At 40.4% G+C, this 25,200-nt stretch overlaps 1 protein-coding gene across 12 annotated transcripts in view; it reads right to left on the reverse strand.

The window, feature by feature from the left end:
- SLC24A2 (solute carrier family 24 member 2) overlaps nucleotides 1-25,200 on the reverse strand; it is a 227,382-nt gene that overhangs the window by 75,194 nt on the left and 126,988 nt on the right. For 10 of the 12 annotated variants that reach the window (XM_070431747.1, XM_070431746.1, XM_070431743.1 and 7 more), the window contains 2 exons: nucleotides 14,995-15,033; nucleotides 12,072-12,180 (listed from right to left, as the gene is read on the reverse strand). In XM_070431747.1, the coding sequence (XP_070287848.1) occupies nucleotides 12,072-12,180; nucleotides 14,995-15,033 (148 nt within the window). The remainder of the gene's footprint in view (nucleotides 1-12,071; nucleotides 12,181-14,994; nucleotides 15,034-25,200) is intronic. The other 2 variants (XM_070431745.1, XM_070431740.1) reach the window with 1 other exon arrangement.

The raw sequence follows: 25,200 nt of genomic DNA on the forward strand, positions 1-25,200 counted from the left end.
GCCTCCGCCAGACACAGAGAACCAGTACGAAATTATACCAGGCTGTGGGGCGAGCACAGTCGAGTCTAACCGTCTGCTGCACCGGGCACTTAACAGTATCAGAAAGGCATACAGGAAAAGTGTCCCAGGGGAGGAGGAAAAAGCAATAAAGTGAAAAAAGAGAGAAAAAAAGAAAACAAACAAAAAAACCAACCCCAACCTTCCAACTGGGGAGAAAGGGCAAGGGGTGAAGAGAGAAGTATGAGAAAGCAAGAGAATTTGAGAACTGAATGAAACCGAGGGAAAAAAAAGACTGGAAGTCAGAAAGGAAATGAATGCCACTGATGTGGAAGTGATTCAAATGAAAAGCTATCCTCACACTATGTATTACTCTACACTTGAGTGTTGTCCAGGATGTCACTTTACTGAATACATAGATCCCTACCACAATGGAGACAATCACCCAAACTCACAGAGAACTTAAAGGAGCAAATTGAAAGTAGGATGAATGTTGATGCAATCCTCTAAATTTCATTGGTTTTAAGTGTAAATCCACTTACCAGTATTCCCACTTAAATAATATATCTATATCTATATCTATATCTATATCTATCTATATCTATATCTATATCTATATCTATATCATCTATATCTATCTATATATCTGGCTAAGCGACCATCTGACCATAGACTGGCCGGTAGGTACGACGTGCACTAACCATCAGGGGGCAGATGCTCAATGCAGGAGCTGCTGAGTTCTGGTGACTTGGCAGCGGCAGTTCTCAGGTGACGCACCCCGGAACCAGAGAGGAGGGAACCCGATTCTGGGGTGTGTCACCCAAGAACTGCCCTCTTGCAATCTGGGACCTCCTCGGGGGATGTCAGAGAGCTGGTTTCAGCATAATCCCTGCAGGCCAGGCTGAAAGACCCCACCTGCCAGAGGGACCCTGCTCACTCTGCAGAAGCCCTTTGAGCCTCAGTGCCGCCCCAGGAGCGGCCAGCCAGGGAGGGTCCGTGGGAGGTTGGCTCCAGGGTGTGTCTGGCCCATCTCGCCCAGTCCTGCCCCGCCGGCCACCTTCTAATTAATTTCCTTTCAATGTGCACGAATCTGTGCACCGGGCACTAGTATTATATAAAGTGGGACTATACAAGTGAGTTTAAAATCCAGGATGCAAAGATAGGGCAGAAGATTAAGGTAAGTTTCACAGAAAGTCCAAAGTGCACCTCAGATGAAGTAGCAAGTGTCTGCCAGTGAACCAGTGACCTGATGATGCAGGAGGATGCAGGGCCTCATAACCCTCAAGTGTACAAATGTTTTGGCAGGATGGAAAAAATTAGTACAGTAAGTGCTCTAATAGATTATTATCAATATGTTGGGGATACATTTTTTTTTTAGTCTGCCCAACTACGGATCCAGATGAAGTTGAGACTTTGGGGAAGGAAATGAGTTGAGTACCATGTCACCTTGATTTCCTTCCATTGCACAAAGAATGGGAGAACTTTTTAAATACAGAAACTATAATTATACAGCTTCAGGATAACTTTTGCTCACCTGAAATCCAGATTGCTAAAAAGACAGGTTTAGCAGGATTTAAAAAACTTGGCACATTGTGAATAGGCCTCTTTTAAAGGGAAAATATAGAAAAGATAATTCACTGATTTACTACTGAACCACTGTAAACTGCCTAAGAATGTAATGGTTGCAAAACCAAAAAATTTGATTTATTTGGCAAACACCTACATAGAGCTAATGAGGTGCCAGGACTGGCCCACACACTCCACTGATAACTTATGTATCAGCTGGGCACTGGGAAAATGAAAGTGCTTTTTCAGCTTCAATGATTGCCTCCATCCTTTGGTACCTGTGACAGCTGCTTTCTATCTCTGGGAACTCTGAGTCCTCCCTCTGAAGCAGGTCTAACTGCATCTTTGAGCATGTGATACGTTCAAGATGGAGCTGCAAATTTATAGATGCTCCTTTGTCCTTTTCCATCTTTGTCTATGTTTATACTCAAATGCCATCAAAATCAATTTTTTGGTCACATGTCTTTGTGTCCTTTACTTGAAAACAAACTGGGGAGAGGGAAGGAGGAAGGGAGGGAGTGAGAAAGAGAGAGAGAACCCATTCCCATACTCAGAAACATTTATTTTAGGAAAACCATTCCCATTCTCTTCATGCCCCAAGTGAAATTTATTTACAATGTGCACAACACACAAGACAGATTCAATTTCAACCGTCTCTGACGTTCAAATCTGAGCATAATGCTTTACTATTCCCCAAAGAGAGGAGCTCTTAAACTTGTCCGTGGGTTTGCTCTATGAGAGGCATTAAGAGCCTTCTTTTCTCTACCCAGGCATTGAAGCTACTGTCATCTTATTAAAAACACGGCCAGTAGATTGGATTTTACTCTTCTCCAAGAGAAGGTTTTCACTCCCGTTGCCTATTCGCTTACCAGCTGAGGCTGCATGCAACACCTTTCTTGCTAATTTAAACTGATCTATGAGTTGGGGTAGAAAGAAAAGGTACAGCACTGTCTGTCAGGGACAACTTCTCCAGATTTTGAATAAAATAGGCATGAAAATGACTTTCTTCTGGGATCAAATGGCCATTTAGGAAAGCTCCTATTGAAGCTGTTTTTAAAGATAGAAGCATCTGAAAGACATAAAAAGCCTGTGAAGTGGAAAAGAAATGCAGATAATCTCACAAAAATACCTCCACATAGACTGGCAAGGGCTGGATATTTACACGGACAATGAAGCCATCGGGAGACAGCGCAGAAGGAGGCCCATGCTGCTCCTGGCTCCTGGTGGAAAGTTTTGCCAGGAAAATAGCAGAGATCTTTTTCATAGAGATGACTTCCTTCCAGGCAAATAACAAGCAGGGTTTCTGATCATTTCTAATATAGCATACTACGCAATAAAACTACATTACATGAAAAAAAAAGGAAGCTGGGGAAATAACAAGTTCTGCTGTTTGGTAAGAAGAAAAGAAACGCCAGCAAGCAAGTCAAAGTTTGATCCTGGTGTCAGCATCAGGTTTACACTCAATGTATATGCTAAAGAACTGGGAAGATGAAAAAAAAGGAGACACGAATGGCTCAGTGCACAGAGGATGAGTGAGTCTGGCTATGATGAGAGTCCTGTGTGGGCGACTGATAACATTCAGGCTCTGAAGGCAAACTGAGGGGCTGGTGATTGAGCAAGTAATGTCACTTTCTGAACCCCAGTTTCCTCCGAGGTAAAACACAGTCATTCCCACAGCCACTGCTCAGAGAGAATTATGAGATGACTATCAGGACTTTATATCAACAATGACTTAGTCTTCTATGTTCTTCAGAAATGGTTATTTATTGTTTTGCCATAATGTTCTTAAACATTTCCTTTGGGTAAATCCTTGGTACTTTATGGGTTTGTCACATTTGCGAATCGGGTATTTATTTCTTTTATGTTATTGCTGGTCTGGAGAAAGGCGAGTGAATCCGGCACGCTGATAAAGGATCTGACGTGAGTGAACTCTTCTTAAAAAATTAAATTTATTGATGAGTGAACTCTTAATAGTTCTAACAGTTTCAAAAAAACGATTTACTCTTCTCTGTGGGAGTTCCTTTATCAGTGGGGTTCTGCAGTTAATAAAAATATTTTTTTGAAAACCCAGTCTGGGGTACAGGAAGGATGGTAAAAAATAGATATTTGCTACTCATTTGTGAGGCTTTTCCCATCAAAACGTCCTGAAATTCAGGTCACTGAAGTTGCTCGTTCATATCCCACTGCCTGAGCCAGACTGATAAAGGACTGGCAGAGATGGTATCAGGATGCCATGTAGCCGCTGAAGAGGGAAATGAGCGAGCAACACTGTCCTTCAGAAAGGCCAGAGCCATGCTCCCAGGACACCCTGACCAATCTGGATATAGCAGGAATGTGCTGGATATAAAGTGAAAACAGCAGAGACCAGCTGATAACATGAAGTGAATTTACCGTGGGGAAATGTCCCCGTCTTTATAATAGCAAATAAGGCAGTGAGTATGATGTCATCTTCAGACATCTCATTACAGGATTCTGATGGTTGTGTCATGGAAAAACAGCCTCAAAGAAATTGCAGAACAGGCATGGGGACCTGCTGTTCCAAACCGTCTCAGTTAAATGATCCTTCAGTTCAATTACAGGCCCACTAAGCAACTATTGTTCCTACTCTTGTGTTTCTTAAGGTATCAAGTCCACTTATTTGTTAAATTTTGCTATTACTAATAAAATTGTTGTTATAGTGGGAAAAAATGTAAATCAAAATTTGAAAATCTGAAAGGAAGGAGAAATTACTAGAATTGTAGAGAGAATGCAAGAATCCATAGGAACCGAATGAAGAGCTTCTTCTGCAGTTCCCTTCTTAAACACAGCTTAATGCCAAATTATGTGGTAGGTGCTATTTACAGGTGTTTGAATTTGTAAAATAAAGAAATGGTTAAAACAACAAACTTCTTAGAATCTTGTAATTTTTTAAAAATTAGGTCCATGAGATACAATAAAAAGATCCAACAGTATATCAAAGGGAAGAAAAGGAAAGAAAAGAAAAGAAGAACAAAAAGTTGGAAAAGAAAGAGGAAGAAGTGAACAGGAGAACTCAAGAAGATGAGAGGCACAGAGCAAACATTTCCCACTGCAGCAGCAATTTCAGAACTAGAGGGAGATTCATCTAATCATCTAGCAAATATTGACTGGGCATCGACTGAATGTCAGTGCCTTCCCAGAGGTTGGGGTTACTACGGTGGCCACAGCAGACACGATTGTTATTTACCTTTACACAGACAACCATTGTATGAAATGGGACTTTGTTGGTCACAACCAAAGAGCCGTTGACAGGACATGGGTTAAGACAATCTACATGGCTAGAGACATACAGTTCTCCAGCAGAAAAGATGATCAAAGCAAGCACTCAATTAATCCATTCCACAAATACTTATTGGGGCCCATATGTGCTGGGCCCTGGAGATAGAGCCTGCCCCATGTCGTGCCATTCTGGAGATATAAGGGTGGAGAGACAGGCAGTGAGCAACAACTAAATCCATTCATGATGATAAGTGTTATGGAGAAATATGGAGCAGGGCAAGGGAAACCCAGAAACCTGTTTTATTATCACTATTTTGGGGCTGACAGTTTTCAAAGGTTGACTGAGTAAGGTCTCTTTGATCAGGTGGCATTTGAAGGCTGAGTTGAAGGAAGGGAGGGTAGAAGCCATTTGGTTGTCTGGGGAAGAAGGAAATATGCAGAGAGCCTGGGGCAGGAGTGTGTTTGTGGTTTGTGAGAAGGGGCAGCCAGAGAAGTGAAGCAAAGGGAATGACACCTGAGAGAAGGAGAGTAGGGCTGAGGGAGGAGGAAAGGAGTGGGGGAGGGCAGAGTAAAGCAGAGAAGAAGGGAAGAGGGGAGAGGCACAGAGAGGAACGTGGAGAGGCAGGTCACAGGAGGCCTTAGGGCCACTGCAAGTACTAGGGCTCTCCTGTTGGTGAGATGGTTTTGAGCAGAGATGGGCCATAATTCATTTGTGCTTTAGGGGAACCAAGATTCTCAGATGACAGGTTTTAGGGCATGTCTTTTCTGGGGAGGACTCAGGGGCACTGTGTAAAAGTTGGATCCATGGGCCAATAGAGAGTCCTCTAAAAGAGAGGAAGAAGGGGGCATATCACACCTCTTCTCTGTACATCAGGAATCTGAAGAGACAGGAGGAAGGTCCCTAGGGATGGGAGAAGAAGGGGGACACATTTGACCTGCACTGGGTCTACCAGGGAGTTCCATGTTTGGGGAGGCAGAGCGCCCAGTGCTGGCTCCTTTGGAAGTCAGGATGGTTACTTAGCCCATGTGATGGAGGCAGAAGTCTGCCTCTGGGAACACTAAGCTTTTCCTGATAAAAATACTGCTGCACTGTCTTCTCCTTCCAGACTACAGATATGGTAGCGGGAGTAGCCACCCTCCTATGAGGATGAAAATGAGGATGAGAATGAGAAAAACACTCTCTGGATGAAAGAATGAAGAAACAGGACACTGATCCCTAATGGCAACTGTTTACTATTGGGCTTCCTGTTAAATAAGTAAAGTAATATTCTAAAAAACTATTGAGGCCAATTTAAAAAGGCTATCTACTGTATGATTCCAAATATTCTAGAAAAGGCCAAACTATGGAGATAGTAAAATGATTAGTGGTTTGGGAGGTTGTGGGGGAGAGATGAATAGGCAGAGCACAGAGAATTTTTAGGGCAGAGAAAATGCTCTGTATGACATTAGAATGATGGATATAGGATAATTATACATTTTCCCAAACTCATGGAATGTGCAACACCAAGAATGAACCCTAAAATAAACGTTGGGTGATTATGATGTGTCAATGTAGGTTCATCCTTGTTTAAAAATGTACTGTTCTGGTGTGTGATGTGCATGGGAGGATATGCATGTGTGAGGGCAGACAGTATATGAGAAATCTCTATACCTTCCTCTCACTGTTGTAAACCTAAAAGTGCTCTAAAAACAAAGTCTTAAAAAAGTATTAAGTTGAACCACTACAATTGAATTTTATTGCATGAACTGAATGCAATTTTAACTGAAAAATCATTGCCACTAGTCACTGAGAAGTAATTATATACTTTTTGGGTATTATTGTATTGAATACTCACCACAAGCTTCTGATAGTAGAACTATCATTATTCCCTTTTACAGATGAAGAAACTAAGGCTCTAAAAGGCTGAGTAATAGTAATCATGAACTTATGCTGGTGGTGCTATCATTATCCCATTTTACAAGTGGAAAAACTGAGGCCCGGTGAGGTTGAGAAACTTGCTCTAGGTCTCATAACAAGAGGCTGAGCAAGGCAGTCTGACACTTGGACCACATAGGCTACATGGTCAAACTCTAATACTATTCTATCCATCCTGTTCTCATACCAATGTTTCCACTGTCATCACACAGTCACTGGGCTCTGCGCAAGTTGCCTATGGGATTCCTTTTCCTGTGTAGGTTAGTACCCATGACATCCAGGACAGGCAGGTCAACAGTCATTGCATGTGCTTGAGCAAAAGCCAAGTGATGAGAGGAAGGTGCATGGGGGACGCATGAGCGGGGGCTGCAGTTCTGGGTGCGGGGGAAGTGAGGGGAGAGCTAAGGCTACCACAGGTTTTGCTGCAAAGGCTTATGTACGGAAAATTCACATGTTACAGACTGAATGAATAACTGGTCCAGGGATAGTTCCAGGCTCCTGGTATTTATGCTGGTGTGTACACCAGGAGAACAAGGAACACTAAGTTGGATATGAAGACACACAAGGCACCAGAGTAGCATGAGAACTATAAACCCAGACCTTGAATCAGAAAGATACTGGGTTCACATTCTTGGCTCTGCCATTTACTTCTTGTGTCACTTAGTGAGGCAAGACACAACCTCTTTATACATCAATGTCCTTCTCTGAAAAATGGAGTAGGTAGGGCTAGTGTAAGGATTAAATGAGAAGGTTTACACAGAGCACTCAGCATAGTGCCTGGGCAATAAGCTTCTGCAAATGTTACTTGGTGCTACTGTTATGAGACAAATTGATAGTAGAAGCTACTTCTCATGCCCAAAGTGCTACATCCAGTGTCCTTGTTTTAGGTTAATAAAGATGTACACCTGGGTAAACATAATGGCTTGTTTAGAGAATATGTTAAAATCAATATGGGGCAGTAAATTTATTAGAAAGATCAGTTCAGATAGTCATGCTGTGATCTCAAAGACTGATGATTCTAGTTCTCCAGGGCTTTCTTAGAAAAAGAACAAAATCTTTATTCCAACAATTTACATGAATCTTCAGGAGATTCCTCTTTTCACGAACAATGTCCTGTTCAGAATCATGTAGCCCTAGAAAGCCATTGCTCCAGGCTTGTTTAGACTAAACCTTCACCCGAGGCAGGGTGACTGTGGCTTTGTCCCTCCCACACAATGTGGTCTGCCCAGAGCACACCAATGAATAGTGAGCAGATGAGCCAACCAGCGGTGTGTGTCCCTGAGACAGACTGGGTTATATTAAAGATGATTTCAGCTCCCCCCTGAGATTGGAGGGTTTGCTCTTGGAACACTTAGCTGCCATGTCAGAAGTCCAACCATGTGGAAAGACCCGAGACAACCTGGAGAGTCAGAAGGATGCAGCTGAGCCCAGCCTTCTAGCTGTGCCTACGAAGGTGCCAGACACATCAGTGAGGCCCTTTGGGACCTTCTAACCTGCCCATCTACCAGCTGAATCACACCAAAGGACCTTGGTTGATACCACATGGAACAGAAGAATCACCCCACTGATCTCTGCGCAAATTTCTGACCCATGAAATCATGAGCAATGAACAGTATGGTGGTAGTTTTAAGCCACCAAGTGTTGGGTGCTTTGTTACATATCAATAGCAAACCGAAACACAAACATTGCTAGGTCTTGTGACTCAGGCTCAGAGGCCAAACCAACCACCAATGAAAGCTTTTGGCAAGGGCTCAACATTGGGGTTGAGAAGACAAAACCCCCTGAGGAGCACAGATGAGACCAAGGGAAGTGTCTTTCTCTAGTCCAGGGGTAGGGAACCTTTTTTCTGCCAAGGGCCATTTGAATATTTATAACATCATTCGCCTAATATAATCCACTTAATATAAATTTATGTTGCTATGAAAAAAGCTTCTAGATTTATTGAATTTCGAGTCCTGCCTGTGGTTGCGTTGGCAGGGCCAGACCAAATGACTTCTTGGGCCTTATACAGCTCTCCTCTAGCCCATTTGTCCTAGACGATGTTTTCAAATGAAGTTGGAAACTTCCCTCTGAAGAACAGTGACCGTACGCCCCACGATGCCAAAGCACTACTCAGCTGGGTGGACACCAAGAACACCAGTGAATGGTCCCTTACACCACAGGGGAGCACTGCAGTGCTTATGCCGTCAACGTGGTGATGCAACCAGCAGCCTGTACATTGTTAAAGGAGAGTGACAGTTTGGCACAAGGACATGTGAATTCAAATGATCAGATGCAAACCAAAAGAGAGATGACGATTTCTGAGAGCTGTGGGTTAATTTTTTTTGGCGGTTCTTGAAATGGAAAATGATTGTGAACTTGGGGGATAAATACCAGAGCAATCTGTTTCCTTGGCTGCGTGCTGTGGAGCAATTTTAAAGCACTGAAGTGCTTTCCATATTTTCTAATCACTCAAGTCCAGAACTGATTATGGCGCTCAGCATCCTCTCGGATTCGCACCATCAGAGCACTCCATGTCCTTCAGGGAGTGGTTTCACCTTGAAAGTGGGCGCCTGCATCCAGAGGCACATATGGATACAGCAGGAGCAAACATTTAACTGCAGCGCAACCCACAATGGCCAGGTGTTTCAGAAATCACTGATGGCCCAGCTTCGAGACAACCCGGATTTACTTTTTCCTTTCTCACAGGAACAAAACAACCTCCCTCAGAAAACAAAACAAAAAAATGGCTCTACCAGAAACTGAACGCCCCCAAAAAACAACAACAACAAAAGAGAAATTTAGATTGTTGAGACCTGTGGGCAAGGTCACACACACACACACACACACACACGCACACACACACATAGGACATCTCTGGAAGGAATCCCAAGAAATTGGTAGCTGTGGTTTCTTCAAGGGGAGAATTGAAGGGCTGAAGAAAACTGGGAGGTTAATGGATGAGAAAGACTTTTTTTTTTTTTTACCATAGCCTTTTGAATATTTTGAATTTTTTAAAAAATCATATGCTGTATTACTTTTCAAAATAATGAAACAGAATAATTCTAAACCTGTATGTGGTACTTATGGCCTGCTAGGCACTGTGTTCAATGCTTTATGTATATTCACTCTTTAATACTTATAATAATCTTGTAATTAGACATGACTCTATTATACTGATTTTACAGATGAGGAAACTGAAGTACAGAGAAGTTAAGTAACTTGTTCAAGATCACACAGCTAGTAAATGCAGAGCTGGGATCTGGACCCAGAGACTCTAGCTCTGGAGTCTGTCCTCTTAATAACTACATAATACTGGCTTGGCAAAAATAAATATACTCAGTTGCCTGCTCATAAGGGAGTTGAAGCAGATAAAATAGTTCTTTACTTTCCTCATGTGGCCCTCTACAAAGATGGGTGAAGAAGATAGTGGCCCAAAATAACCAAGATACAATCTTAAACCTGTGGGGGTTTAGAGGGCTTTGAAATTGATTGTGTGACTATAGGTTAAAAGCATGAATTTTCCAAATTGCTTAATCCTTCTGAGCCTCAGCAGCTAATCTATGCCAGGCGCTCTGCTAAATCTTGGGGACAAGTAGTGAATAGAATAGAGTTCCTGCTCTTGAGAAACTTACTGTATCCTGGGGGTGACAGGCAGTAAACCAATAATCACACAATCATAATGTGAGCAATAAAGAAAAATTAAAGGGTAGATGGAGAGATGAGGGTTGGGGGTCCATTTATACTAGGTGGTCAGGAAGTGTCATTTAGGCAGCTACTGTAAGAATCCAGGAAAGCAATGGAGATGGCTTGGAATAAAGTGCTGGCAGAGAGAACAGTAGATAAATTAGAAATGTTTTAATGGTATGATATTTTATAAAATTAGTATAATAATGTTAGCTATGAACTGTTATTATAAAGCATAATGTAGGTGTGAAAATGTTTGTCAACTATGAAGTGCTAAACGGAGGTCACTGACTATTACTACAGATGAAGAAACCAAGTACATGCTAGTCGGACTCTAACCTGCCCAAAGCCACACAAGGGCTTAGTGGCTGGGAGGACGTTGACCTGTGATCCCTTCACTTCCTTCTCTGGGGTGTGCCCGGGAGAAGGAGAAGAAGGCTAGTGACTGGGTCTAACTTCCTTGTCAAGTGGGCCTCAGGGTAAATAGAGTAGTAATATTTAGGATGTGTCCGGCTAGTATCTAGAACTCAGGGTCTCTGAAGCAGGGCTCCTTGGAAAACATCACGTCAGCTCTACAACTCTCTAGGGTACAAAATGGAAAATTTTTCATCATTGAAAAACTCCACAGGGAGTGGTGGCCCCTTGATCCTCCCCTATTATTCTGGGGGAGTGGTGTGTGGCAGTGAGGGGAGGTAGGACCTGGGGAGCCACTCCTGACATCCCAGAGTTTTCTTTACTTCACCTGAATCTCTGATTGCCTGTACCCTGGACATTACTGAGCAAAGCTTCATATTGGGTCTGAGCTCTGACTTGTGTGACATTATTTGACAATCTCATCCCACATGTTTATTCAGTAGCAGAGACTGTTTCCCCAGGTTAGTAGTCCCTGTGCAATATCAGGCCCAATTATAAGGTCGATGGGCAAAGAGAGAACAGACTTGGTTATATGTGACCCCCTCGCTAGTGGCCTAACTCTGATATTTATTTGACACATCAGATATCCACCTACCTGAAAAATTAATTTTTTAGGATAGTTAGGCAATTTAAAAAACTTAATGTATCTGCCTTCATTGTGAATGAGCAAAACTGGAAGAACTCAATACTGGAGTCTTTGGGATGGTTCATATGATTTCCTAATGAGGTGAATCAGGCCTTTTGGGGCCCCAGTGACTAATCCTAAGCACTTTAGAGAGGACCCCCACGCTCCACTTGCCAAGGAATCAGTACAATATCGATGTGCAGCAGTGAACACGGTTCCCCAAACTACCCTTGGCCTTCCTAAGTCACGAGTTCTCTCACTCTTCTTTTTAAAAGCTGCACAATTTATCTTAGCATACAACTTCATTATGGAACTTAGGGAGGATGAGAAAGGGAACTGTCACTCTAGCGGGAAGGGAGAAAAACCTCTTTGTCTTCTCTGTCTCATAACAAAGTGTATTTATGCTGGAGGAATCAAAAGACAGAATCAAAAGGCACATGGATGTCCAATTCTACGCCTGGTACATACATCTCCGATTATGAACGGAGCTATTGCAGATAAAGCACACCAGAGGACCAGGGCTTCCTCTGGAAGATGCTAAGCATGAGGACATTGGCAGGCTTGTGTGACGGAAGCGTCAACATGTTTTATGAAGAGAAGTATGTCCTCTTTCCCCCCAAACAAGCTTCCAAACTAAAGCCTGGTGTTTACCTTCAGCGAGTGGGTCGAGGGTGTGTATCATGAGCTGGAAGATGCTATTCCTCATGAGACTGTTGTGGAGGGAGGCAGAGCTTCCACCTCGCTGGAGACGTGGCTTGGCCTGAACAGAGAAACCAGACAAAGATGCTGTTAGTTCTCAGAAACCAAAGGCAAGTGCATTATAGGTAAGATCCTCCCCTTGTCTGGTGGTCACTTGTTTCTGTCACATGATCACACACTGTTGACCAAAGATTCCCAAGGTACATTTCAAATCCCCCAAAGGAATGGCTTTCTCACAGCCTTTCCTATTAAATAAATTTATTTGCTACTATTTTTAGAGCTTAGTAAATGCTAGTCATTGTGCTATATGCTTCATTCACAAAATGAACTAAATGAACTAGGCGCTGTTTTTATTCCCTTTAAAATATTTTTTAATTGATTTCAGAGCGAGAGAGAGAGAGAGAGAGGGAGAGAGAGAGAAATATCGATGATGAAAGAGAATCATTGATCAGCTGCTTTCTGCACACCCCCTACTGGAGATCGAGCCTGCAAGCCAGGCAAGTGTCTTGACCAGGAATCGAATGGTGACCTCCTGGTTCATAGGTTGACGTTCAACCACTGAGCCACACCAGTCGGGTTATTATTTCCTTTAGACAGATGAGGAAACTGTCATAGAGAAGTGAAATGAGGTGTCCAATTTACACAGATGAGAAACGGAGGGTAGAGGAATGAATCTCAAGTTTGCTTCTCTCAGAATTTGTTACCTGAACCAGTGGGTGGTCTCTACAATGTTTGGATTGTGCACCCTATCAGTAAAATGTTTTGAGTATGTATGTGTATGTATATGTATCCATCTGTATCTGTATCTATCTATATCCATATCTATATTAAAAAATGAGCATATATATTATAAAACACTTGAAAAAGTGGATATTATGAAGAATAACATAGAAAATAAATGACAGAGGTGTTAGTATTTCCCCCTTCTCCCCAAAAGAACATCTCCCACATCTCCCAGTGTTTCTCTTCTCTGCCCTGGACCACAGCTCTAGTCCATGAAGCCCTATGGTCTGTGTTAAGTGAGATTTAAAGAGAGAGAACCACTTATAAATCTACAGAGAAACTTCCTAACTTCAAAGGGAGGATTTCTTTTGTATAAACTCCTGCTAGAGTGAACCTTTGGGCAAATAAAATGAAACTGGCAGGTTAAGAGAGGAACAATGAACCTCTAGAGGTGAGATTACCAACAAACTCTTCGTTAAAATCTTCAAAAACAAACAATCTAAAAAAAAATATCCAAACAGTGGATTGCAAACAACTTTTATCCTGATTAGGAACTGTCCTCTCCTTCTTGGACTGATTTTGTGTTGGTTAACACAGGGGACGACGCTCCAGAGACCAAGCTTCACAGACAGAGATTTAAGAGAGGGCAACACAATGTGCGGAAATGAATTTCTTATTGAACTTTCGATCCAAATTCTTGACATGAGATTTTTCTGGGGTCTGGTTAAAATAGATTACCGTTTCCCACTGCCTTCCAATCCTCTACAATGCAGGGTTTTCCAAAATGTTCCATTGAACTCTGGATCCACAGGGTGCGTCCCAAGAAAAGTCCCATAAGAGACTCCATGGTCAAATATTTTGGAAAGTGCTACATCCCAGACCAAAGCACCTTTTGAGTTTTAAGATACACATTAGACTACTAAGCTTAAAAAAATCAGGTTAACTTGGTAAACTTGGACAGCTTCTGAACTATTGCCCATGGAGCCTTACTCTGAAGAATACTTATTAACAATCATAATCTGTATGTTGGAGACAAACATTAAACCTATAGTAAGCTTGAAGTATGGGTAAAATGTCAGTATGAAGTACACGGAAATGTCTGAATTTCTTAGTCTGATTTTATTATAATTGATATTCTACTAGAAATTATGTTCCCAGCTCTACAGGGTTTGGAGAAGAATCAGAGGGGATTACCGGTGTCTCAGTGATGAGCCAGATCATGGGCTCCTCAAGGGAAGAGTCTGGGTCTACACCGCTAGCCCAATACTGGATCTGGCATATCCTATGGGCTCTCCGTGAGTGTCATAAATCTTGGTTTTAAGCATTAGAGGAGGAAGGATGGGGCCGTATGAATCTTCATTCCTATGCCCTTCTGCCTTAAAAATCTGTAACATTTTTTAATGCATTGTGTTATTTGATTTAGATGGTTAAGGTTCAAAATATTTTAGAGGCAAGGTGAAGAGATTTGAATAGATTTGAAATGTAAAGACAAAAACTCTGAAGGTCATTTCCTTGTCATGCTTCACACATAAAATGTGATGTGCTAATTGGACAGGAACTGAAACATGTGCTTGTTGTTAATAATCGGTCATGACCACTATGACTATGGTTCTTATTCTGAGAAACTGGCAGAACTCTGCTGCAAAGATCTTCATTAGCAAAGGATTATAGCTATAAAAGAACTGAAAGCATTCTTTTGGGCATTAGGCACATACTGGATATATAGATCTCATGCAGTTTTTCTTTTTATGGAACCCAAAGAAATTTCCAGCCAAAAACTAGGTGCATGCAGATACATAAAGGAAACAGACATCAAGCATTAGATGCCTCCCCACAATGTCCCCAAATATCAGCTCAACATTCCTTGGAATGTAATGTGGGACTATCTCACTCTTTCAGCTCCTATAAAAGTTCATGCCAAATGAAAGAGAGAACTGAGACTTTCTGAAGCAGCCCCAGAGATAATTTGTCAATGAATGTCAGAATTCAGTTGACACTAAGTGCAGGCCAGAGCGCGCGCACACAATCACACACAGCATAGTATTTCAAGGGAGAGGATGATTTGTTGAGCACATGAGCCCCTTGTTCATACCACCACCACCCCCACCCCCCCCTTCCACAGGCACATACAGACAGGGCCACTGCTTCCTACCGGCAGAGTCGGTTCATCCTTGTCCCTGACTGTAGATGACTGTGTAAGAGAAAGAGACAAAAACAGAGACAAATAAACAAACGATGAAGCACATACAGGTTTCACATTTAGTAACAATCATCAGTACAGGGAAATATTTGTGAGGTTTTCTTTCTGCTCCTTGGGAAGGATTATGCCAAAACAAGGGGCAAAGCATGTATATTTCTAGCCAAGATAATGGTTTGTTTAGGCATATGGTACATGTCCTGAAAGATCAAAGTTGAGTGGACAACCTAACTGCCCAGCAATAGAAGGCACTTAAATCAATTAGGGCCCAGCTGCAAAGTGGAATACCATGTGGTCATTAAAACAAATGGAGTGAGCATACATGTATTGACATGAAAAAAAATATCTAAGCTATATTAAGTAAAAAAAAAAAGCAAATCTTACTTCTATCTCATTTTGAAAACAAATAATGATACTTTAGGATATGTAAAGAAAAAAACTCTGTAAGGATTATTCCCAAGTGTTACTGCCGGGAATAAGATTACAAGGAAGTGGTATTTTCCATGTCTCTTGGAGGGAGCCAACATTCACTGCCCCAGGTGTGGTCAACAAGAATAAATAGAGCCTGAACAGGTAAGGTCACTGAATTAGACTAGGCCAGTGGTCGGCAAACTGCGGCTCGCGAGCCACATGTGGCTCCTTGGCCCCTTGAATGTGGCTCTTCCTAAGCCTTAGGTGTACCCTAATTAAGTTAATAACAATGTACCTACCTATATAGTTTAAGTTTAAAAAATTTGGCTCTCAAAAGAAATTTCAATCGTTGTACTGTTGATATTTGGCTCTGTTGACTAATGAGTTTGCCGACCACTGGACTAGGCTCATCACACATGGAATTCAGATAATCCATCTTCTCTCCTACCCCCACTCCTTCAAGTTGTTCATGCTAAAAGTGGAAATATCTGCCGCGGCCCTAGGCTCTCTTTTTTAGTCCTACCACACACGTCATACAAAGAACATTAAGTGGCCCCCACATTCCATCTAAAATATACATTTTTGTGCAAAAGAAAAAAAAAAAAGGGATTTTTATACTTTTGCATTTCAAATTACTGGCTACGTGCAATTCTTTGAATTTATGATCGGCATGCTCAAAGCCTTGAAAAGTAAGAAAGATCAATTCACAATTTGTTTTCCCATGTCATTTTTAAGAAGACTACATTTAACACTTAAGTTGATAATGAACATTTTGTAGACATTCAATTAAATGTTTAATTATCTTGTAGATACTTTTTTGGAGTTTAGAGTCAATATCAATGTATATTTTTTCTTCTAGTTCCAAACATTTTTGTAGACCCTTGAAGAATTAGTAACTCCCAGGCACCTACAGAAGTATTCTGACTTGGTGGTAATTTCTGAGCACAGCCCATGAACATTACTAAATTGGCCACTGCCTCCTGGTTTGGGGCTTTCTCTTAGTGACTCTTCCAAAAGCACTAATATAAAAAAATCCCGATTCTCTAGTTCCCAGGCACATGCTTGGGGAACTGGAGTGGACCTGAAATTGCCCTTTGATTTCCTTCTTTGCTCTCAAAGGCACTGCATGATCCTGTTTCTGTCTGGCAGGCCCTTTCATTTTCTCTTCTTCCACATCAGACAGCTCAACAAATGGCCCCACATTACACAGAACAATCCCCAAGGGAAATTATCCAGTGCAGCCAGCTCAGCCTTTGGACGCACGTTGAGGTGAACTGTTAGAGCACGCCTTTTCAGTTAGCAAATTTACACCTTGTGGCTAAATGGGAGACAAATAATTATGAGCTGGAAGTGATGCCACAGAACATGAAGAAACAGAATGAAAAGGGTGGTGGGCTTTAGAGGAGCAAACTATCACCAGCTAAGAGTTTCATTTAAAAAACATATTTAAAGAAAATACTAGAAAGAAAAAAAAATCCAAGCCTGCCTTTTGGTTTGAAAGGACAAAAAAATATCTATCCCATTGACTTCCTTTTTCTCTCACAAGCAAGGAGGGTCATGAGATACAATAAATGAAAAGAAATGCCTTGTACATAGACGCTACAAAGAAAAATCTGAGTGCAGAGAAAAGTCTGAAATCCTGTACAAAATCTCCCACTGTTTAATGTCAGCAGCAGTTGACATTGTTATTTTTCTTTCAAGTGTAATTTGCAGACATGAATACACATCAGGTTACAACATAAATTTAGGTACACAAATGGCAGCTGAGGCCATTAAAACATCCCCCGCCCCCCACTTGCCTTTCCTGTAGCCCCACTGTAAGAGATGAGAAATGTGACATAGGCTAGCTCATTTTCAGGGGCTTACCCACATCTACTGATAATTCCTGACCCTCACCTGACTTAGCCTCACTAATTACATGTTGAAGCAGCCCCACAGTCCTGCCAATGGGCTGCTGATTATGTTAGGAATTCAATTTTAATGGGGTTTTAATTACATTGGAATATAAACAGTGAAGGTGACAAAGAAACAATTCAACTGTCTGTAGACCGTACAGTTTCTAACCACTAGATTATTTAGCTAATTACCTGGCTTTTGGTTGGCCTTGGTGCTATGAATTTATTTTCAGGGCCATTGAACATCTGGCAAGTTTAATCTAACCCCTCGGGTGTTACAGAAGACAGTCTCTTAAAAAAACAACAATGTGACTTTAAGGCTTGATCTTGGTATTCTTATTATGCATTTTGCTTTGTAACCCCCTTAATTTTAAACACACCAACACATCATACTTTTGGAAGCCCAATTCGTGGTGGTCAGTAAAAAGGTTGTGCCAACTATAGGAAAGATCTGTTAAGACTAATCCATAGCTTAAAAAACATGACCCATATATAAGCTGTCTACAAGAGACCCTCCTCAGAACAAGGGACTCACACAGACTGAAAGTGAAGGGATGGAAAAATATCTTTCAGGCAAATGGAAATGAAAAAAAAGCTGGGGTAGCAATACTTATATCGGACAAAATAGACCTCAAAGTGAAGGCCATAACAAGAGATAAGGAAGGCCACTTCATAATACTAAAGGGATTGATACAATAAGAGGATATAACCCTGATAAACATATATGCACCCAATGCAGGAGCACCTAAATACATAAAAAAAAACTCCTGGAAGATATCAAAGGAGAGATCGACAACAATACAATCATAGTAGGGGACTTTAATACACCACTGACATCACTGGATAAATCCTCTAGACAAAAAATCAGCAAAGAAACAGCAATCCTAAATGACTCACTAGATCAGATGGACTTAATTAACATCTTCAGAACATTTCACCCCAAAGCCAGAGAATATACGTTCTCAAGTGCACATGGGACATTTTCAAAAATAGACCACATATTGGGTCACAAGCAAAGTCTCCCCAAATTCAAGAAGATTGAAATCATATCAACCATCTTCTCAGACCACAGTGGCATAATATTAGAAATAAACTACAATAAAAACAATCCAAAAAATTCAAACTCTTGGAAGCTGAATAGCATGCTATTATACAAGGATTGGGTTATGAAAGAGATCAAAGAAGAAATTAAAAACATCCTGGAAACTAATGACAATAAAAACACAACAATCTAAAATCTATGGAGCACAATGAAAGCAGTCTTGAGAGGGAAGTTTATAGCTATACAGGACTACCTCAAAAAACAAGAAAAAATGGTAGTAAATCATCTAACTCTACAACTCAAAGAATTAGAAGGAGAGCAACAAGAAAAGCCCAGAGTAAGCAGAAGGAAGGAGATATAAAGATCAGAGCAGAAATGAATAACATAGAGACCAAAAAAAAACACAAACAAACAAAAAAAACAAACCACTCAAAAAAACAAAAGATCAAGGAAACCAAGAGATGGTTCTTTGAAAGGATAAACAAGATTGATGAACCTCTAGCCAGGCTCACCAAGAAGCAAAGAGAGAGGACCAAAAAAACCCCCCAAAATCAGAAATGAAAGAGGCGAAATAAAAACAGACCCCACAGAAATCCAAAAGATTGTTAAAAAATACTATCAACAACTCTCTTCTAACAAACTAGACAACCTGGAGAAAATGGACATATTTCTAGAAAAATACAACCTTCCAAAAATCTCAATAGGCTGATAACTATGGAAGAAATTGAAGCAGTCATCAAAAACCAGCAAACAAAAGCCTGGGGCCAGATGGCTTCACAGGGGAGTTTTACCAAACATTCAAGGAAGGACTAAAACCTATTCTCTTCAGACGATTCCAAAAAATTCAAGAGGAAGGAACATTTCCAAGCTCATTCTATGAAGCCAGCATCACCCTAATACCAAAACCAGATAAAGACAACACAATGAAAGAGAATTACAGGCCAATATCCCTCATGAACATAGATGCCAAAATCCTCAACAAAATTCTAGCAAATCGGATCCAGCAATACATCAGAAAGATCATACACCATGACCAAGTAGGATTTATCCCGGGGATGCAAGGATGGTACAATATCTGCAAGTCAATATACATGATACATCACATAAATAAATTGAGAGATAAAAATCACATAGTCATATCAATTGACGCAGAAAAAACATTTGACAAAATCCAACACCCTTTGTTGATAAAAACTCTTAGCAAGGTGGGAAAAGAAGGATCATATCTCAACATAATAAAAGCTATATATGACAAACCCACAGCCAACATCATACTCAATGGGCAAAAACTAAACCATTTCCCCTAAGAACAGGAAGAAGGCAGGGATGCCCACTCTCACCACTCCTATTTGACATAGTACTGGAGGTACTAGCCATTGCAATCAGACAAGAAGAAGAAATAAAAGGCATCCAAATTGGAAAAGAAGAAGTAAAACTGTCCTTCTTTGCAGATGACATGATACCGTACATAGAAAACCCTAAAGACTCCATCAAAAAATTAATAGACTTAATAAATGAATTTGGCAATGTAGCAGGATACAAAATCAATGCCAAGAAATCTATGGCATTTCTATATACCAATAATGAACTTACAGAAAGAGAGACTAAAAAGTAATCCCATTTTACCATAGCACCAAAAAAATTAAGATACCTAGGAATAAACTTAACTAAGGAGGTAAAAGACCTATACGCAGAAAACTACAGGACACTGAAAAAAGAGATAGAGGAAGACATAAACATTTGGAAGAACATACTGTATTCATGGATTGTTAGAATCAACATAATCAAAATGTCCATACTACCCAAAGCAATCTATAGATTCAATGCACGCCCCATTAAAATACCAACAGCATAGTTCACAGACCTAGAACGAACTCTCCAAAAATTCATCTGGAATAAAAAAAGACCCCGAATAGCTGCAGCAATCCTGAGAAAGAAGAACAAAGTAGGTGGGATCTCAATATTAGATATCAAGCTGTATTACAAAGCCACTGTTCTCAAAACATCCTGGTACTGGCACAAGAACAGACATATAGATCAATGGAATAGAATAGAGAACCCAGAAATGGACCCGAACCACTATGCTCAAATAATATTCAACAAAGGAGGTACGATCATACAATGGAGTCAAGACAGTCTCTTCAATAAATGGTGTTGGGAAAATTGGACAGATACATGCAAAAAAATGACATGAGACCACCAACTTACACCATACAAAAAAATAAACTAAAAATGGATAAAGGACTTAAACATAAGACAGGAAACCATAAAAATACTAGAGGAATCCACAGGCAGCAAAATCTCAGACATATGCCGAAGCAATTTCTTCACTGGTACTGCTCCTAGGGCAGTGAAAATTAAAGAGAAAATAAACAAATGGGACTATATAAAAATAAAAAGCTTTTGTACAGCAAAAGAAACCATCAACAAAACAAGAAAGCCCACTGCATGGGAGAACATATTTGCCAATGTTATCACTGACAAGGGTTTAATCTCCAACATTTACAGTGAACTCTTACAACTTAACAAAAGGAAGAAAAACAACCCAATCAAAAAATGGGCAATGGACCTAAATAGATACTTTTCGAAAGAAGACAGAAAAAAGGCCAAGAGACATATATGAAAACATGCTCAAAGTCACTAATCATCTGAGAGATGCAAATCAAAATGACAATGCGGTACCATCTCACACCTGTCAGAATGGCTATCTTCAACAAATCAACAAACGACAAGTGCTGGCGACGATGTGGAGAAAAAGGAACCCTTGTGCACTGCTGGTGGGAATGCAGACTGGTGCAGCCACTGTGGAGAACAGTATGGCGTTTCCTCAAAAAACTAAAAATGGAACTCCCATTTGACCCAGTGATCCCACTTCTAGGAATATATCCCAAGAAACTAGAAACACCAATCAGAAAGGATATATGCACCCCTATGATCATAGCAGCACAATTCACCATAGCTAAGATTTGGAAATAGCCTAAGTGCCCATCAGCAGACAGTAGATTAAAAAACTGTGGTACATCTACACAATGGAATACTATGCTGTGGTAAAAAAGGAGGAACTCTTGCCATTTGCAACAGAATGGATGGAACCGGAGAGCATTATGCTAAGTGAAACAAGCCAGTCAGAGAAAGATAAATATCACATGATCTCACTCACTTATGGAATATAATGAACAATATAAACTGATGAACAAAAACAGATCCAGAGACAGAGAATCATCGATCAGAACGTCAAACCTCAGAGGGAAGATAGGGGAGGGTGGGGGTAAGGGGGAGAGATCAACCAAAGGACTTGTATGCATGCATATAAGCCTAATCATTGGACACAGACAACAGGGGGTAAGGGCATGAGGGGGGGTAATGGGGGGTGGGGACACATATGTAATACCTTAATCAATAAAGAAATTAAAAGTAAAAAAAAGTAAAAAAGACTAATCCATAGCATACCCAGTAATTCTCAAGGAATATTTAAAAGAATTCCTAAAATGCATTGCGAAGGGTCTCAAGTTGGGGCTTTGGTGTGCAACACAGACCTCCTCTTCATCATGAAAGCAGAACATCCACCAGGCCAGGGCATAAGAGAGATATGTTTTTGCATAAAAAAGAACTGTATAATTCAGCTCTTTATATAATTTAAACTGTTCTTCTATAATTATGTCCTTCCATAATTATGGCAAATCATTGATTAATTGATCAATAATTAATAATGGATGTTGCCATTAATATCTGTTGTCCTCCCTGGTGGAAACCCCAATTCTATATGTGAATTTTGCTATCTATTTGCTATGTTTTGAAAATGCCTCATCTCTCATGTAATAAAACATACAGTCCATTTAGAAAGCATTTTTAATGCCATAAATCATTCACAAATTCTTAAATCGTCTCACTTCCTTTGACCCTTGAAAGCCACTGATTGAGAAATAATTTCCTTGACTACTAAGTATTGTTTTTTTTTTTTTTTTTTATTTTTATTTTTTTATTTTTTTATTTTTTATTTTTTATTTTCCTCTTAAAGTATTACAAAGGGTATTACATAAGTATCCTTTTTCCCCCCCCCGCCCTTGACAAACCACTACCCTCCCTTACCCCCCAGTGTCTTATGTCCATTAGTTATGCTTATATGCATGCATACAAGTCCTTCGGTTGATCTCTTACTCCCCTCCCTCCTGCCCCCCAACTCTCTCTGGCCTTCCCACTGCAGTTTGACAATCAGTTTGAGGCAGCTCTGCCTCTGTATCTATTATTGTTCAAAAGTTTGTAATGGTCTTTATTATCCATGAATGAGTGAGATCATGTGGTATTTTTCCTTCATTGACTGGCTTGTTTCACTTAGCATAATGCTCTCCAGTTCCATCCATGATGTTGCAAATGGTAGGAGTTCCTTCTTTTTAACAGCAGCATAGTATTCCATCGTGTAGATGTACCACAGTTTTCTAATCCATTCATCTACTGATGGGCACTTAGGCTGTTTCCAGATCTTAGCTATGGTGAATTGTGCTGCTATGAACATCTGGGTGCATATATCCTTTCTGATAGGTGTTTCTGGTTTCTTGGGATATATTCCTAGTAGTGGGATCACAGGGTCAAATGGGAGTTCCATTTCCAATTTTTTGAGGAACCTCCATACTGCCTTCCATAGTGGCTGCACCAGTCTGCATTCCCACCAGCAGTGCACAAGTGTTCCTTTTTCTCCACATCCTCTCCAGCACTTGTCGTTTGTTGATTTGTTGATGATGGCCATTCTGACAGGTGTGAGATGGTACCTCATTGTTGTTTTGATTTGCATCTCTCGGATGATTAGTGACTTTGAGCATGTTTTCATATGTCTCTTGGCTTTCTGAATGTCCTCTTTTGAAAGGTGTCTATTTAGATCCTTTGCCCATTTTTTGATTGGATTGTTTATCTTCTTTTTGTTAAGTTGTAAGAGTTCCCTATAAATTTTGGAGATTAAGCCCTTATCCGATATGACGTTGGCAAATATGTTTTCCCACGAGGTGGGTTTTCTTGTTGTTTTGTTGATGGTTTCTTTTGCTGTGCAGAAGCTTTTTATTTTGATGTAGTCCCATTTGTTCAGTTTCTCTTTAGTTTCAACTGCCCTAGGAGCTGTATCAGTGAAGAAATTGTTTTGGCATATGTCTGAGATTTTGTTGCCTTTGTATTCTTCTAGAATTTTTATGGTTTCCTGTCGTACATTTAAGTCCTTTATCCATTTTGAGTTTATTCTTGTGTATGGTGTAAGTTGGTGGTCTAGTTTCATTTTCTTGCATATGTCTGTCCAATTTTCCCAACACCATTTATTGAAGAGACTATCTTGGCTCCATTGTATGTTCATGCCTCCTTTGTCAAAAATTAATTGAGCATATTGGTTCGGGCTAATTTCTGGACTCTCTATTCTATTCCACTGATCTATATGTCTGTTCTTGTGCCAGTACCAGGCAGTTTTGAGAACAGTGGCTTTGTAATACAGCTTGATATCTGGCATTGAGATCCCACCTACTTTGTTCTTTCTCAGGATCGTTGCAGCTATTCGGGGTCTTTTTTTATTCCAGATGAATTTTTGGAGAGTTCGTTCTAGATCTTTGAAGAAGGCCATTGGTATTTTAATGGGAAGTGCGTTGAATGTATAGATTGCTTTGGGTAGTATGGACATTTTAATGATGTTGATTCTACCAATCCAAGAACATGGTATGTTCTTCCATCTGTTTATGTCTTCCTCTATCTCTTTTTTCAACGTCCTGTAGTTTTCTGAGTAGAGGTCTTTAACCTCTTTAGTTAAGTTTATTCCTAGGTATCTTAATTTTTTTGGTGCGATGGTAAATGGGATTGTTTTTCTGATCTCCCTTTCTGAAAGTTCACTGTTGGTGTATAGAAATGCCTCAGATTTCTTGGGGTTAATTTTGTATCCTGCTACATTGCCAAATTCATGTATTAAGTCTAGTAGCTTTTTGATGGAGTCTCTAGGGTTTTGTATGTATAATATCATGTCATCTGCAAATAAGGACAGTTTTACTTCCTCTTTTCCAATTTGGATGCCTTTTATTCCTTCTTCTTGCCTAATTGCAATGGCTAATACTTCCAGTACTATGTTGAACAGGAGTGGTGAGAGTGGGCATCCCTGTCTTGTTCCTGTTCTTAGGGGAAATGGTGTTAGTTTTTGTCCATTGAGTATGATGTTGGCAGTGGGCCTGTCATATATGGCTTTTATTATGTTGAGGTATGATCCTTCTATTCCCACCTTTCTGAGAGTTTTTATCAAAAATGGGTGTTGGATTTTGTCGAATGCTTTTTCTGCATCAATTGATATGACCATGTGGTTTTTTTCTTTCAATTTGTTTATGTGATGTATCACATTTATTGATTTACGGATGTTGTACCATCCTTGCATCTCTGGGATGAATCCTACTTGGTCATGGTGTATGATCCTTCTGATGTACTGCTGGATCCGATTTGCTAAGATTTTGTTGAGGATTTTGGCATCTATGTTCATGAGGGATATTGGCCTGTAATTCTCTTTCATTGTGATGTCTTTACCTGGTTTTGGTATTAGGGTGATGCTGGCTTCATAGAATGAGCTTGGAAGCGTTCCTTCCTCTTGAATTTTTTGTAGTAGTCTGAGGAGGGTAGGTTTTAGTTCTTCCTTGAATGTTTGGTAGAACTCCCCTGTGAAGCCGTCTGGCCCTGGGCTTTTGTTTGCTGGAAGCTTTCTGATGACTGCTTCAATTTCTTCCATAGTTATTGGCCTATTGAGGTTTTTAGATTCTTCCTGATTGAGTTTTGGAATGTTGTATTTTTCTAGGAATTTGTCCATTT

Source organism: Myotis yumanensis, unplaced genomic scaffold (genome assembly GCF_028538775.1).
Source record: "Myotis yumanensis isolate MYYU_CA2020_CCGP unplaced genomic scaffold, mMyoYum1.0.hap1 SCAF_12, whole genome shotgun sequence".
Classification (NCBI taxonomy): Eukaryota; Metazoa; Chordata; class Mammalia; order Chiroptera; family Vespertilionidae; genus Myotis; species Myotis yumanensis.